At 38.9% G+C, this 16,866-nt stretch overlaps 1 protein-coding gene across 5 annotated transcripts in view; it reads right to left on the reverse strand.

The window, feature by feature from the left end:
- Positions 1-2,038: 2,038 nt before the first annotated feature.
- BCL11A (BCL11 transcription factor A) overlaps positions 2,039-16,866 on the reverse strand; it is a 134,815-nt gene continuing 119,987 nt past the window's right edge. For 2 of the 5 annotated variants that reach the window (XM_069234374.1, XM_069234376.1), the window contains exons 3-4: positions 14,102-16,124; positions 2,039-4,138 (exon numbers count right to left, since the gene is read on the reverse strand). In XM_069234374.1, the coding sequence (XP_069090475.1) occupies positions 14,104-16,124 (2,021 nt within the window). In that variant the 3' untranslated portion in view covers positions 2,039-4,138; positions 14,102-14,103. The remainder of the gene's footprint in view (positions 4,139-14,101; positions 16,125-16,866) is intronic. The other 3 variants (XM_069234377.1, XM_069234378.1, XM_069234375.1) reach the window with 2 other exon arrangements.

Genomic DNA, 16,866 nt, shown 5'->3' on the forward strand with positions numbered 1-16,866 from the left:
TCCGTTACATGAATGAACAAGCAGATCATGCTCCAAGCCTTTGCCAAGGTTTCAGCCAAACTCTTTGTGTAACACAACCAACTTTTGTGAAGGACGTCTTTGCTCTTGGCTGAAGCAAAAATACAATAAAACATGAATGTTTTCGAAATTATTACAATGCAGGAAATATATCAATCATTACCGACAATCTGATACTGTTAAAATAATTTATAGCACTTTAGTAAACTGTTTTAGGCAAGTGTTGATAAAACCTCGGGTGTCAGCTAACAGGCTGAGCTAATAAAAAAGTGCCACACGAGGGGCATCTGTGAGAACTTACAAAGTGCAGTGCAACAGCTGCCTCCCCAGGAATCAGTGCAAAACTTTGGAAGGTAAGTAATGGCAAAAAGGGAGACTCGAGTTCCCTGTTTCATGTGAGACTTTGCTTCCTTTATGTGGTCTCAACACTCAGAAACCACAATATTTGCTAACTCATTTTCAAAATTCGCTCCTTCCTAGACATTTGTTTTGTGGATTTAAAAAAAAAGATCTCACGAACAGTTGTCGTTTTCTGTTGCAACTATGACCATACCAGGTTTTCTTGATTAGGCTTTTAAATTGAAACTCTTAAGGAAACCAGTGCTCGTTACAAGCAGCCAATGTTAATGAGGCCGGTATGTTAGTAACTAGTTATCTACACTTGAATCTCAACTTTTAATTGTTCATGTCAAATAAAGCAGCGTCCCGGTAGGTGTAAAGGAAGGTGTCTGAATGGCAACTGAGTAACTGAGATTGGGACTTTTCAGAGGTGATCTATAAAGGTCAGGGTCCAGGGGAACGGCATAGGGACCACACCTGAGGCAAACAGGTCAGGACAAAAAGTAGGGGCAGGGATCCATTGGCTTCAGAGTCCTTCCTAGGCGAACCTATAATGGTTGGTATTGTTCACAACAGGAATTAATCCGATTGACTCACCTGCCCTCAACTTTCTACTACCAGTAACTGGATTTACTAGAAGCACTGTTCTAAATGCCGCATTTTTATAGCATGTTCGATGGGTGTGATATTCGATAAGGTCAGGGTGGGAGCTCAGCAACTCTGCGGAGGGAACGGCTTGCATGTAAGTGGAAGCTCTTGAAGTTCTTGGTCACACAAGGTCGGTATATAATGTAGGAGGCACCTAGAAAGCTTTTTTCTCTTCTTAAGTTGACTAAGGTTTGTAGAACGGCAGCCATTTGCATGAGCCACTGGCCTTTAAATAGTACCTTTAACTGGAAAATTAGATCATGGAAAACAGAGATAAGTGTTCTGGGTAACAAAGGTGTGGCTGTAGTTTGCCCATCCAAAGAGCTAGTTTAGGAGGATTGGTGGATGTTCCAGGAAAAGGGTCCTGTTGCATAAAAAGGCAATGTTGATGTGTATGACATGAATGTTAATAGGGTAAAAATTAAAAGCATGTGCAATTCTTCCAAGAGCTCATAGGATAATGAAAATGGATATAACATGAAACTGAGTGGTTGTGTTTAGTACGTAACATAAATGCCCCATTAAATTGGATTTCGAAGCACTGGTAGTTGAAGAAAGGAAAGAATGCAAGGGTCTAGTCCAGTAAAACTTGCCAACTTTTCTCTGAGTCTTAAAGAGTGAATTACCCCCAGTGATTTTAGGGTTTTGACCTTTTGTTTGCCTTTGACAGTTATCGTCAACCTGTTCAAGTACAAAACTAGGGCCTTTGATGGTGCTGAGATACATGCAATCATTATCGGATGCATGTCCTGCTTTAGTACTCAGCAAAATTCCTAGAAATAGCAGTCAAACCACCCTCAGCATTCAAGTGATTTCTCCAACAATGAGTACCGTTGTTTACCTATGGAGGGTCATCCACACAAAATGCTTACTTATTTTTGTCTGTGATCTGCCCTCTCAGAGCCAGGAAATGTAAACACCTTTCTTTTGTCAAATGAGGACTCGCCAGAGCACCAATAGAGGCAAAGTGAGCAAAACACATTTATTGGCTGTATTTCTTTGTACGCACAACAGAAAAAAGGACAAACAAAGCTGAGCGCTCCAACGTTTATTGTTTCAAGTTCCTTTTCTTAGCTTTACCACCTTTTTAAAGGCAAGTGTATTATGTGTAGAAACAACGATTCTTAGAATATACTTGCAGTATATAAGAACATTTTACATCATATTCACACAAATGTTTTCAACCTATTTTGGGCGGGGAGGGGGCTATTAAAATAAGAGCTGGTGGTCTTCCTGCGATGTGCAAGACTGTGCAAACTCTGCACCAAGAGGAACCCTGCTTCGGCGATCCCACAGTGAAAAGCACTGGTGGGCATGCGGCCTCTCTGATTGCTGGATCAGTGGATCGCTTGCGGACATACTATTCTGCATACAGTGTGCTGTCACGCCGGGGAATGGCAAGGAACTGCTCCACTGCACTAGAGTGGGGGAGTTTATTTCCCACCCCCAAGGGATTTAAATAAAAACTTTTTAAAAGCCTCTCGGAATTCAAAATCCCTAAAGGCTTTGGAGTAAGCTTCTGGGTTCTTTAAGTGCAGCTGCATGTGGTACCAGGACCCAGCTATTGAGTGTAGATTATGGGGTGGCTGATCAGCTTTGCTTCGCAGTCCATTCGCAAAACCAACACTAGGCAGCAAAAGGGGAACCCTCCCAGTACCCAACAGCTTGTTCATACAGTGCCTAGTCTTGGGAACATCAAGCAGTGACATTGTATGTCTTGCCTCAGGATTTATTAATCTCAGAGAAGTTTATAAATAGGAATCCGTCAGAAGCCTAAATTCTGGGCCTTGTTCCAGTCAGCATCTCAATTATTATTACATAAATCATTACACTTAAATCATATTAACAACAATGACTATACAGTGACAATGCTTCTGTACTTAAACTTTATACAGTAGGCCTTGAAAAAATCTAACAATGGACACTTGAATGTAACCCACATATATATCTGTTTTTCTTTTCATTTCGACATCTTTCCACATTGAAATATATCTATAAAAGTTTTCAGGACACTGGGTCATGCTTGCATGGAATTTTACAGCAGCTTAAGAACACATTATGGATGCCATATAAATCTGGTTCAGAATCCTAACAAACTTGAAAAGGCCTCAATGGTTCATGGTTTTATACCACCATTAATTTATCACACTGTTAGAAAATGTCACATTTTGTATTACTATTCTTTTTCTTTTAGTGCTCCGGCTACATGTTGTCATCCGTAAGTTATGTCCTTGTTGACTCGTTTTTATAAATCTCCAGTCGTTGAGACAATGCTGTACGTTATCTCTGAAAGCAGGGCTTCTTCGGGTCCGACACAACACGGGCAGAGGTTATCAGCAATAATGCAGCTGTAAGTCATGGCCCTCTACAAACTCAATGTCCAGCCTAAGCACCATTGGAAATAACAGCACTGCAGGGCCGCCATTTTCTTAGGACCGAGAAGCCCACAACAGGGTTCTAAAATTGTGACACACTAGCATACCAAATTCATTTTGTTTCAGTTTCATGTAACATAAGCAATTCATCAAATTATATTGTGTCCTTGTATCCATTGTCTCTTTTATCTTTTTCTGATTTAGCATTAGATTAATAAATTGAAAAAAAGATATTAGAATGCAAATAAACTGCTGCGACAACTCCATTGACACATAACAGATATTTTTTTTTCAAAAAAAAGTCTTCCGCTGAGTTTCTAAACTCTGTACTACTAACCACTTCCATTAAATTAGTAACAGAGGGAAATTCCACCACATGAACTTGTTTTTAATTGAAAGGTTTTTGAGTGTTTTTAATCAACATTTAATGGCGAAAGATCATAAGTTGTAATATTATGGAGAGGCAAAGTGCTTCGAGTACTTCTGTCTGGTACAGTGGGCTGAAAGGTAAGGCTAGGAATCACAGAACAGGCTGCATCTCAATTGTGTCTTGTTTGCAGGCACCTGGACTGCTTGATTCAGCACGTTCATCTTCTTCTCCATCTTCTGACATCTTCTCGATGAGAGCTATGCCTCTTACTTATTCCTGCCCATAATTAGTAGGTATACTTTTTAACACTTTTGCATATCTGTTCAGACTTCTTGCCATATATATTTGATTGTTCTGTTCTTAGATTTAAAGATGCTGTATTTTCCCCCTAGAAAAAAGGGATACAAATCACACTCTTAGTAAAAAAAAATACTCCCTGGAAGACACTGGATATAAAAGGGTAACAAGCTATGCAAATGGCAAGAGGGTGTAATAACAGTGTCAGCCTTTTACAGTGATAGAGGGGGTGAAGTTTGGCAGCTAGTCAATCAGAGGTATTTGGAACGAAAAGCACTATCACAGAGGTATGTTTTCTTAAACCATAAGGATGCCACAACATGCAGTGTTTATTAAAAAAAAAACAGAAAGCACAATCAGAACACAAGAAAGGTTAAAAATGAAAATGGACTTGAAATGTAATACGTTCATAACAAGATATCCATATATGTTGTATAAAAGTATGCACAATACAAACGAGGTAGCCTGAAGTGTGGTCAGGAGTGGGTGAAAAGCAGGCAGCAGTGGCTGAACTGCAAGCAAGTGCTTGGGAGTCAAAACTATCAACTGATCCTAAAATGCAGCAGGAATTGTCTTTTCCCAAGCTTCAACTATATTGCGCGTTTTCTTGAGGGTCTGAGGGCTAGGCAGTGGGGGATTATTTCGTAAAGTCATGTTCATTTTTAGAGTTTAATTATACCCTTGAGAAAGGGTTAAAATATTGGTATTACTGTTTGCAATGCAGCCTGTAACCTTAAGACAGGGCATTTATCACATCTACCAACTTAGGGTTATAACAATGATATTGCTAAAACAACTAGAAGCTAGTCTTGTTGGGTGTTTGTTATGGGATCCTGTTTTTTAAGGTGGCACTACTTCCGGACGTTAACACATGCACAAAAAGCCTACCATTCAATATTGAGGCAAAATGGAATAAGGTTGAGCTATGATTTACTAACTTATAGAATTTGAAGAATGTGTCAAATAAGGACACAAGAGTCTTTTATCGTGAATTTTAATTTGTTTTTATTTTTTCAATAAAAGGGACAAAATGGGTGTATGAACAGGATAATGCAGACAACTGCCAAAAACACAGACAGTGGTTTATCCAATAAAACTTGACAAGGAGCAGAAACAAATACATTTAAAAAATGCTCGTAATGACCTCTGGTCATCCAAATAATAGTAAAAAAGAAGACCCCAATGAAATAAAACAAAAAAATCCAATTACGTGCACCTGTTCTGAACAGAGCACAAAAGCAACAATAAATAGTGAATCCTATAGTAAAAGGTAAAATTTCAAGTTATGACACACAGCTTTCAATACAGGAATATAAAAGGCCAATAACAAAATATTCTGCATTGCCATTTACAAAAGGATATTGAGTAAAACGGGCTTTCTCTTTTTATATGCTTTGCATATGAAATTCTTTCCAATCTAAATATAGAGCACCATTTAGATTTTGGCATGAAAAGAACTGCAGAAACCTTTATTTCTACAATGTTTCGAATTTACTGCATAAGAAAATAATATGTTGGAATGTGGTGTGAAAGAAAGAGACAAAATGCACACTAAAGAATGAACCAACAACATTATCCTGGATCACTGGACACAGTATGGCAGCAAGGAGAAAGGAACTGAGGAAATAACATTAAAACAATGAAAAATGCACAAGCCTCTGTGATGGCTATCAGCGTGACATTCGCAGTATTGTGCCCCCAAAAACAGCCATTTCATGGCTTTTTTTCTGAACAGTGCCAATGTTTTGAAACATACAAATAATGTTTACTTTATTATCCTGCCAAATAAAAATATATACCTTGGCAGCTTGTGTATTTTCTATTCACTGCCAAAAAGGCATGCCCCTTTTCAGAGACCTCACAACAGAGAAAGGTACAATTTCAACATAAATACTGTAGTGCCTAAGCTAAGTGAACATGTACTCCAAATATCACTCAAGAGGTCCAGAAAAAAGACCCTCTATGTAGCTTACACCTGACATAAGTGTGCGTATCTTTCCTATTTTATGTACTATAGAACCTAAGCCTCTCTCCTGATACCTTATATACTACCCAAAGAGCTGCAATTTTAAAAATCTTAACATCTCCGTGCTGGGCTTATATTTCTTTTTTCTTGCATGAATAACAAATGAGATACCTCTAAGACAATGGAACCATATAATACAGTTCCCTTAAATATAATGATGCAATTACAAAAAAAAAGGTAAATGTATTATTTATATGTATCATTGAACTGTTGAAGAAAAACACTATTTATTGTATTTACGTCAAGTGTAATTAATTTCCATTCACATTATTATAATAAATTTGATGAGCAGCTTTAAAATGGCTTCATCCCAAGGTAAAAAAAGTAATTCACATAAGCAAGTGTGTGTGTTGTGTGTGTGTACTCCAACACACCAGCGTATCTCTATTTGACAATATACGGATTATTATTGAGTATTCTATGATATGTGGAGTAGTTAATCACATAAACTCCTAATGATATTATTGACATGTTGTGGGTCATGTTGTAGTTAAACCCCAGATCAAAACTGAGTCACCAACAATACAAAAACAAAGCTTTTTTAAAAAGCAATAAAATAAGATGATGGTAGAATAAAAAGAAAAAGCATACTTTTCTCATGAGCTCCATCTCAAAGTCCCTAAATCATCCAGTGAATTATGAAGTGTAAAATCAGTCACTGGAAATCCCTGAGCTGTATATGTGTGAAAATATATATATATATATATATATATATATATATATATGATTTGTGAGATGAAATTATATACTTCACCCCAGTAAATGTAGGTATTGAGAAAAATCTTGGCTGTTACCATGTATGAGCCTCTTCATGTTTCAAACAAAGCTTATTGACGTTAGGGGATTAAATGAATCTACTATAGCATTGCATAACACACATGTGAATATATATATACAAATATATATATATATATATATATATATATATATATATATATATATAGTAATTCTACAGACAAAGAGTACAGGGAGATGCTCTTTATTCTCACTCCTTATGAGTATCGGCATAACTCATTTAGTAAGCAGCAGGGATGAGATACTGAGATATGGTCCTCCTTACTCTCATATAAATGGGCATTAAAAATACAGAAAACAGGCATCAAGTGCTCACCCTCACAAACAATGTTTCTGCGTTTTGAGAAAGAGTTTATGGAAGGGTTAAGCCTGACATTTCCCTATCTGTAATATCACTTTTGCTTGCGTTTTATGCACCTTCTAGTCAAATATGGTATTAAAAAACACAACATATAACATAAAATAAAAGTAAATGCAGTGCATATCTTCAAAAGAGATGTAGCAGAGACACACAGCTGATACAAGTACAAGGGGTGCTAGGTTTGGAGTAATAGCCAGATGTTTATAGCTAAGTCACTGTAAGAGCACATTTTGAGTGAATATTTGAAACACACTCTACAACAATGATCAGGGTTTATCATACAAATGATTACTAACTAATTAAGGTAAGTGCCTTGGTTTCTGCTCTGCAAAGATTGAAAGGAGTAAGTTCAGAAGACATTATCATAGAGCTAAAGTTTCAACGCTGTCCTCTTTTTCACCTAACTTCTAAAGATTAACAGCAACCATAGGTTTCAAAATATTGTCAAAGCAGAGTGTGTGGATTTTGCGGGGGCGGGGTGTATTTTTGTATGCTTCTTACATGGGAGGTGCAAGAATTGTGATTTGCTTTTATTTATGCTCTTTTTAGTTGCACTAAGTTGGATTTTAGTACTTAAATATTCTGCTATTTTGCTAGGAGACGTTTTCTGTGTAAGCGTTAGTCTATATTTTACTACTGAAGTGAAATATATATTTCATGTTGCAGTTCAGTAAAATTATATTTATTAGAGAGAGAGAGCGAGAGAGAGAGAGAGAGACAGACACAAACATATACATACACAAACAAGGACAAGGGGCATTCTTGTATGTTCGGGTGCCTGTAATTTAATGTTCACTGCTCAGTGAATGAAGGTCACGCAGATCATGATGGGCAGAGGCTTGGCGAGTAGCCCGTGCTCCTTTCTTTACTGACCTGGGAATATTGGATTCTATATAAAAATGCCTTCAGCTTTGTGTGCACAATCACGTGTATTACGCTACTGAGTGACATGGTGTTAGGTTACACTACAATAAGTAAGGCAGACAGTCTCTCCCTTTCCTGGCACGTACTATATATATTTCGCATTAGTTTCTATTCAGAATGACTTCTACTTTGTGTTTCAGACTCACAAACACATCTGTCTCTTAGTTGCATCATTCTCTTTTGATAAGGCAGCATTTGTTGACATTCTACTGCAATTTTTCAGCCTTATTTTACTTTATTAGTTATTTGGGGCAGTGTACCCTGGTGAGGATAAGGCCCCTGCCTAGAGAACCGATCACATTTTCTATCCATGCTGTATCACATTCAGCAAACAGCAACATCCGATGCTTTAGGAGAGGCCGGCCTTGGATTTTGGTACCCTTGGTGAACTGACATTACAATGGTGTTTTTGTGTGCTTCTACCGGAAATCCGGTGCCTCCAAGCTTGTGGTGCATGAGGGGACTGCTAACAACCTCCTCAAAGTGTCTGGATTTGCTCTGGGTGTACCACTGCAATCTTTTGAAAAGACGATTGCTGTTTTAGCTAGTGATATCAAGACAATATAATTGCATTTTACCGCAAAACAGCGTTGTGGATTAGTACTGAAATGATAGGAAACCAAGAATGCAAAGTGTTCTTTTTTAGTGGAACTTTTTTCTCAGTTAGCAACACTACTACACGGGTATACAAACTCATATTAATAATAACGTTTACTTGGGATTAAAATACTGTTTAAAACATAGGCTATTTAGTGGCGAGTAGCCATGGGCCTATACGCGCAGACTGCAAATGAACGAATTCAAGGAATAAAAAGGCCGAACGTAGGCAGGCTTTTCATTTGAAATAGAAGACTTGGCTTAAAGAAAAACGCCTGTTGCTACTGGTGCGGCAGCTTGTCAATCAATGGCTTTGACAGAGCCAAAATGAGTTTGATATTCGGTCTTTGCTTTACACCTTCGTCACAAAGCAGGCACTGAACTGTGTTTTTGTGTTTAAGATAATAACACCTCTTTGTATTCTAACTTCATCATGTTGAATTTTTACGACATTTTAGGAAGTGAGATCACATGGTCTCAAACGAACGCTGGGAAAGACTGATTTTAAGCGATCAATAATCAAATAAGTTATATTATAGGTGTGACAAGCAATCTGCAGGAACTGCATGAAGCAACATGGAGTGAACTACCAAGAATCGTGCTAATTTGTGTAGACTGAAAATACAGTGCTTGGGTTTTGTATTTTGTTGCTTATAGTAGCAAATCAGCGAGATGAAGAGACTCCCACAATGAAGGGGAGCACTCGAGAGGCCAAGCGGGCGAGACAGCAAGTTTGCCTCTCGAGTTGTTTATATAGCTAGATCATTTCAAGTTTATGTCTCAACAAATAATTTTACTGATCAGATCACTTTAGTTGTGATTTCTTTTTTTGAATGTGCTGCACAAAACTAGGAGGTACAGAAAAGGTACGAACCAAAGAAGAAGTGGGGAACAAACAGACACAGCACCAAGATAAGTTTGCCTAGGCTAGCAAGTCTGGATGATAATCATATGTCATCACTGTCCTATGCACTGTATGAATAATAATGGTTAGCAGCACATTAGGTGCAAACACCATGACTGAAAGATGTACAATTATTCTAAGCAACTGCTTGTGCTTTTATACTTAAATGTGTATGTATTATACAGAATCAAGAATAGAAGTATGATTTTTTTTTCGCCTCAGTGGACACTGAGAGGAATGAGGACATAATGCAGACGAGTTGTAGCATCAAACTAATTATGCACCTACAAAATCACTGTTGGAGAGAGGTGCGAATATGAGGCACGGGAAATATTTATCGGCTTAAATATATTCCACTGTGTTCTTGTAACATTATAACTGTCTACAGATACACTGTTCTCATATAATGTTTGAAATCTTAGCGATAACAACAACAAAAAATGCAGGGGAAAATAAATACTGCACTGCGTGTGTGTGTAAATGGCAAATATATATATGCAAACACACACACACACACACAGACATATATATTTGTATATATATGCATAGCAGTGAAAATAAATATGGCCCATGAGTTATTAAGAGCAACTGTACTACGAAACAAGCATTGATACATCGAAGAGTGCATGTAACAATTACTTTATGTATAGAAACAACTCTCCGAGTAGTCACAAGGACTTTCCAATGTTATCGTACCTTACTAAAGTAATTTACCCCTTGTATTCTGGTTTAGTTATGTATATATTGTGTTACAACAAATACACATGAAAAATGCACTGGCATAAATCATATCTGCAGAAGCTCAGGATATAACATGCTAATTATTATCATTGTTCAGAGAAGAGATTCATGACTCATTTGAGGCGTTGCGTATTGTGAGTCATGGCACATCCCCACACGCAACGATGGTAATAATTAGTATATTGCACTGCACATCTGCATATATACTATATACACAACAGCAAAGATAAAAATGGATAACATTCAAACATGACTATGGTGCAAAGGAGCATGTCATTGACACAGTAGATGTGCAGAATCTAGCGATGGAACATCTAGTGGATCTAGCTATGTTTCTTCACAAAGCCCATGTTAGAATCACTGTACAATGAAAAGAACTGAGCTTATTCTCACAAAGCCTATCAATCAGGCTATGACCTGCTTTTGATTACACGCTTTTGTTTATAACATTTACCAGCAGACATAAACAATATATGCAGATGTGCTGAAAGTAAAACGCAATTTATTACAACTGTTGAGTGTAGGAGGGGCAGCATGACCCACTTGAGGCTTTGCTCTACAATCAACAATGGTAGTGCACTCTCTCTATCTGCATGTGCACTGTATACAGATGCACCAAGTGCCCTGTGTTACCACTGTTCAGAGTGGGGCGGGGTCATGACCCTCACAATAGAATCCTCAAGTCATCCCTCAACAATGATAAAAAACAGCATATTAGTCTCTGTGAATCTGTAAATATGATTTATTATGTGCTGTCATTTCCTTGCAGATGATATTTTACCAGACCACACAGTACAGTGAGCTACTAATTCATTAAACCGGGTTATGGTTGTGGTTATGGGGCCAGTTGTTTCCTACAGTTAATTTAACGGGACCAGGTTTAGCCTGTACTATGATTGTAGCTTTCAATTTGACTTTTGCATTGTGGTAATAAAGGTGTGTGAAAGCAGGTGGGGTATAACTGCTAACGATAAGGTGATTTATTGACACTTCAGTTATGTATATCTTAAATCAGCTCAGCCACTGGAGAAGTTCGAAGCTTGCAATGTAGCTCAGTACATTATGCAATGGATCCCACCTGCTGAAATGATCTTAGTTACCTACAAGACATTGGTCTGTTCTACAGTTCATCAATTGCTGCTGAGTTTGATCCGTTCATAAATTGCTGTTGAGTCAGGCTGTTACTAACACGTGTTATTTACACTTACTGCAGGTCTAGTAGTAAGTGCAATATAGGAAGGCATAACTGTCATGATTCAATCCCGAAAATGCCATCATGTGCCCTGTTCACTGAATCACTAAGTAGGTAAATAAATTTGATATTACAGTGACTGCCCTGTAGACGAGTTAGGCCCAGACACGTGATGCTATAGCAATAGTAAGATATTTAACTACAAAAATGAGGTGTCATCTAAAATGTCTTGTAGAAAGTGGCCAATCAGTCTCATCAAAGGTTTCAGTGGCACACCAAAAAAAGGATTGCTGAGTTTTCCTAAGCCTAAATTGTCTTTAAATTAGTTTTTAAAAAAACAGCTAAGGCCAATTTTCACTTAAAAATCCCCCAAAAAGATTTCATGCTTTCTCAGTGAGTGAGCTGGAAAATGGTATAAGGTGATCAGCATTCATGATGATTCACAGTGCACCAATGTTTCTGTATGTTGTCTGATATATGTACAGCATGTATTCTCAGATTGCATAGAATTACTAAAAATATAAATTTAGATATACATTTTCATATATATCACACCAATGTATGCATATGTACAAGACATATGGTTGCATGTTCACATCCATGTCCATATGTATGTTTATACATCTGTGTAAGCATGTACTAAAAATATGGATGCATAAATACACATTTAAACATGTAAAAATGCATATCTGCAAGTATATCAATGTATACATGCAAGGGTGTGTGTGTATATATATATATATAATGTACAATGAGTCTGTGCGTTTTGTGTGTGTGATAAGTTTGCAGGATGTCAAGAACTGGATTTTCGGTTGGATTTTAGGTAACCCGTTACTAGGAATTACTTGTGCCATTTCTAATATAGCAAATGTTCGTATATGCATGTCTATTTGTATCAAGATCGTGCTAATTAGTTTAGCTTTTGTACAATGTTTCCCTTATTGAAAGGCCTGTAAACTAGGAAAATTGTACAATGCAGGCAAATATCCTATCTGATCTGTCTCTTTTTTACTCAACCTCTGTACCTCTGAATTAAACAAACAAAATTGATACACTTATCAGAGGCAGAGTCAAGTGCTTTTTGAACACCATTCTGGGGTGGATGTTCACTTAATAAAACAACACATGCTTTTATTGCGTTACACAAATAACACAGCAAACCCGAGTAACAGTGAAATGCTGCCTGTATGGAGCTCAGGCCCTCTATTGACCCGGAAGTGATTTCTCTTTGTCACTTTCTTCCTGTCTACTGTTCTGAGGATCACATTATGAGGCAAGATTCGGGAGATGAAACCTATTCTCCGCCATGAGAATAGGAGCTTAAATACCTCGTGTGGTTTTCAGTGACAAAGTTCACCTCGTTGTGCTAATGAGCCATAAATACACTTCTTTTCCTTTTCGTTACACTTTGTAAAATATCACTGCCTATCTTTCCGTGGCCGAAGAACCATCTCAACCACTGAGATTAATTGTAAATCTAATGAATAAGTGCATCGAACGCTGTTTCGTTTGACGGGGGTACCTTCAATGGCAAAACAATTAGTATGTTCGGTTTGTTTTTTAAGAAAAGCTTTTAATTTTGAGGGGTGTGGGGTTCAAAAAATGAAACCCTCAGTTTACCATTCGGTTTTATCAGGGTTACAAAGGCATTTATTTATACTGATATAATCAGTTTTCGTTTTAGAAACTTTTAATTTCTCATTCGAGTAATGAGATCTGGAAATCACTGGGTCATACTTTTAGGTAGCTGTTGTTGGGGGCGTGGTGGTGGGGGTAATAAGTATTGGGCCAATCACAGGCTAGGTGCTTAAGGACCTCATGCCTGGAACTACTGCTTTGAGTTACAAGTATCCAAGAATTAGAACGAACCATCGATATGGTTCACTTAGACAGAAGGCACAAAGATATTTTTTAAACCAAATGGTATGATAAATTAATGTTTCGTTCTAAATTTTAGGGCTTTTACTGTTTCTAATATGAGCCCTATGGACATAGTTAACCTTTTACAGACTGGAAAGGAGGCTCAAGATGTATTGCCTGTCCTTGCCCTCCTGTCTGTAGAGAGTTAACCCAAAAAACTCTGTTCCTCCGTGAGACACAAAAACAAAACTGTACATGATATGTATGACAGAACTATGCAGCATGGTCGTTTATCAGAAGGGAACTGGAAACAGCAACATGTTTTCCATTAAATTAACTGGGGGTGGGAGGTAGGGCAATTTAAAAATAGTCATAGCATACCATACATGCCGTCTAACTAAAAAAACAAAAAACAAAAACAAAAAGACAACATACACAACATGTAAATTATTGCACAAGAGAAAGGCTTGAATGTTTGCGTAAAATGCAATAGTATTGCCCCAATACAGATCATGCACTGAAACGGTGAGGGTAAAAAAGAAAAAAAAATGTGTGCTGGTGAAAAGCACTGTCTTATATCCTTATCTTTTATTATTTTAAATCACAGGGCACTAGAAAAAATCTACAGGGGACCGATTGGGGGTATTAATATACCTCTATTCAGTTTTTATATCATTATTCAAGACTCGATCACTGTGCCATTTTTTCATGTGTTTCTCCAGGGTACTGTACACGCTAAAAGGCATCTGACAAATTTCACATTTGTAAACGTCCTTCCCCACCTGACCATGTGTTTTCATGTGCCGGGTGAGTTTGCTACTCTGGGCGCAGGCGTAGTTGCAAAGCTCACACTTGTATGGCCTTTCACCCGTGTGGCTCCTCCTGTGAACAGTGAGGTTACTACAGTTCTTGAAGATTTTCCCACAGTACTCACAAGTGTCGCTGCGCTTGCCCTCTTTTGAGCTCGGCCTGCCAGGGCCGGGGCCGCTAATGTGTGGGGTGCTTCCTCCACTTCCTGTGCCACTGCGGCCTGAAATCCCTCCGTCCATCTCTCCTGGAGGCGTGGAGAAACGTAAGCTCCCGTTTTCTGACGAGTGCTCAGAGGAGGAGGCAAAAGGCGATTGTCTGGAGTCTCCAAAGGTGAGGAATGGATCTTTGAGCTGCCTGGATGCTGCGTAGCCAGCCAGCCACTGGGAGTAAACATTTTCTGTGTTAGGCATTGCTGAAGCAGGCAGGTCAAATTCCTTCTCAAGTTTAATGCGTTTGGAGAAGGGGCTCAGGGAGCTGGGACTACCTAACAGCAGTTTTTTTGATAAACCTCCAGAGGCCGATTCACCAGGTGAGCAGCCTCTCCCGTTAACAGTGCCATCGTCAATACGATCAGATTCTCCAGCCACAGAATCTTCATCACAAGTGTCTCTGTGGACTTCAGTTTCAGACAAATGACCCCTTTTATGTTTTTCAGCCAGCACCTGGTGAAAGGCCTCGCTGAAGTGGTGCATGACGCTCAGGCTCATGCCTTGCATGATGTCTGGCATGGAGCGGTTCTCCTCACCAGTCCTGGAGTTATTTTCATGGTGGCGGGCAGCTTCTAGATTAATACCAAAACTATAATCGTGCCTACTGTCACTCTCATTCAAGTCCTCCTCCTCCTCTTCCTCTTCCTCCTCCTCTTCTTCCTCCTCCTCCTCCTCCTCTTCCTCCTCGTCCCCATTTTCTGGAATCATATTGGGATCATGTTCACTCTTGAACTTGGCTACTACAGACTTAAGAGCGCTGCTTGCACTGCCAGCATGGTCACTTGTTCCAGGCTCTGGAGAGCTGGCTGTGGAGAGACCGTCATCTGATTTAACTGTCATGGGGGAGGATTTGTGCATGTGTGTTTTCATATGGCGTTTTAGTTTGCTGGCTTGCGTACATGCATGGTCGCAAAGGTTGCACTTGTAGGGTTTCTCACCAGTGTGGCTTCTACGATGTACTACCAAATTACTCTGAAATTTGAATGTCTTGCCACAGAACTCGCAAGATTTAGATTTTAACGGTGGCTGGGAAGGTGGGGGAACTGACTGAAGAGGAGGAAGGGGAGGTGTTGCCAAAAAGGGAGGCTTGCTGCCTGGCTGGAATGGTTGCAGTAACCTTTGCATAGGACTGGGCCGGTTGGGAGATAACGGTGGACTGGAACCAGAGGTGTTCCCAGCCAACTCTCTAAGTCTCCTGGAAAAATCCATAGCTGGTGGCTCCATGGCCAGTGGGTTCAGTCGCAGCACCCTGTCAAAGGCACTAGGGTGATGGGTAGCAAGAGCCATCTCTTCTGCACCGAGACGTTCTATGCGATGTGGATCTATGTGATGCCTTGGAGGCGGACTAAACAAAGGAGGCGTGGGTGGAAAGCGGCCTTCCCCTAGACCAGAAACCTCTCGCGACACTGATCCAGGTATTCTCAGCAGGTTAAAGGGATTATTGTCTGCAACGTGAATTCCATGGAGTGGTGGCTGTGGGGGACATTCTGCACCCAGTCCTGATGGGATGCCTACCCGCGGTGTCAAGGGGCTGCCGTGATCACTTTCCAGGTAGATTCTGAAGCCGTGGGTGTTCTGGGCATGTTGCAGGAGAAACCATGCACTGTTGAATGGCTGTTTACAAGTTGTACACGTGTAGCTGCTGGGCTCTTCTTTACCTGGAAAAGAATACAATGGCAACATCAATTTTTAATCACTGTGTGTTTTATCAAAGATTTATAGTTGTTGCTTTTACTTTTAACTTTTTATGTTAATCAAAACATTTAATACGTTAGCTAAAATAATAACTGTTTCAGAATAAGATGCATAATTAAGATTCATTCTTTGCATTCTTAAAATCAACCTGAACATACTGAAATGTTGTACATTTGTCTGCCTATACTTCGCAGAATGTTGTCACACTTGCCATACCGTATATTTGCCATACATTTACTATTCCACTGCTCTTGCACAAAAAAATGAGGTGATTTTGGTACAGGTAATCAAATGATTTAGTGCATTTGATATTATCAGCTTCCACTGGATTGTTACAGTTCCAATTAGAAAAGGCAAATTACAGAAAATCTCAAAGTGTAAAGCTGTGGAGATTTTTACTAAGGGGAAACATGCTTTTTCTGTGAGATAGATGTGCGACAAACAAAAGAAATGGAACAGATGCAACTAGTAAAGTCCTTGACACTGCACCTATTAAAAAGGGTTAATAATCTGTATGAAAATAAATATTCTGAAGAAAACAATATTATCGACTGTAACGTATTCTCAATGAAAAACATACACAGTCTGACCCTCGCAAACACATTTAAAAACACCACTGCATAGACCAGCTGCATGTGTCCCTTGTTTTGTGAAGACGCTTACAATGAATGCAAGGTATCACATGATCCTGCTTTATTTAAGACA

This window comes from Pleurodeles waltl, chromosome 5 (assembly GCF_031143425.1).
Source record: "Pleurodeles waltl isolate 20211129_DDA chromosome 5, aPleWal1.hap1.20221129, whole genome shotgun sequence".
Lineage (NCBI taxonomy): Eukaryota > Metazoa > Chordata > Amphibia > Caudata > Salamandridae > Pleurodeles > Pleurodeles waltl.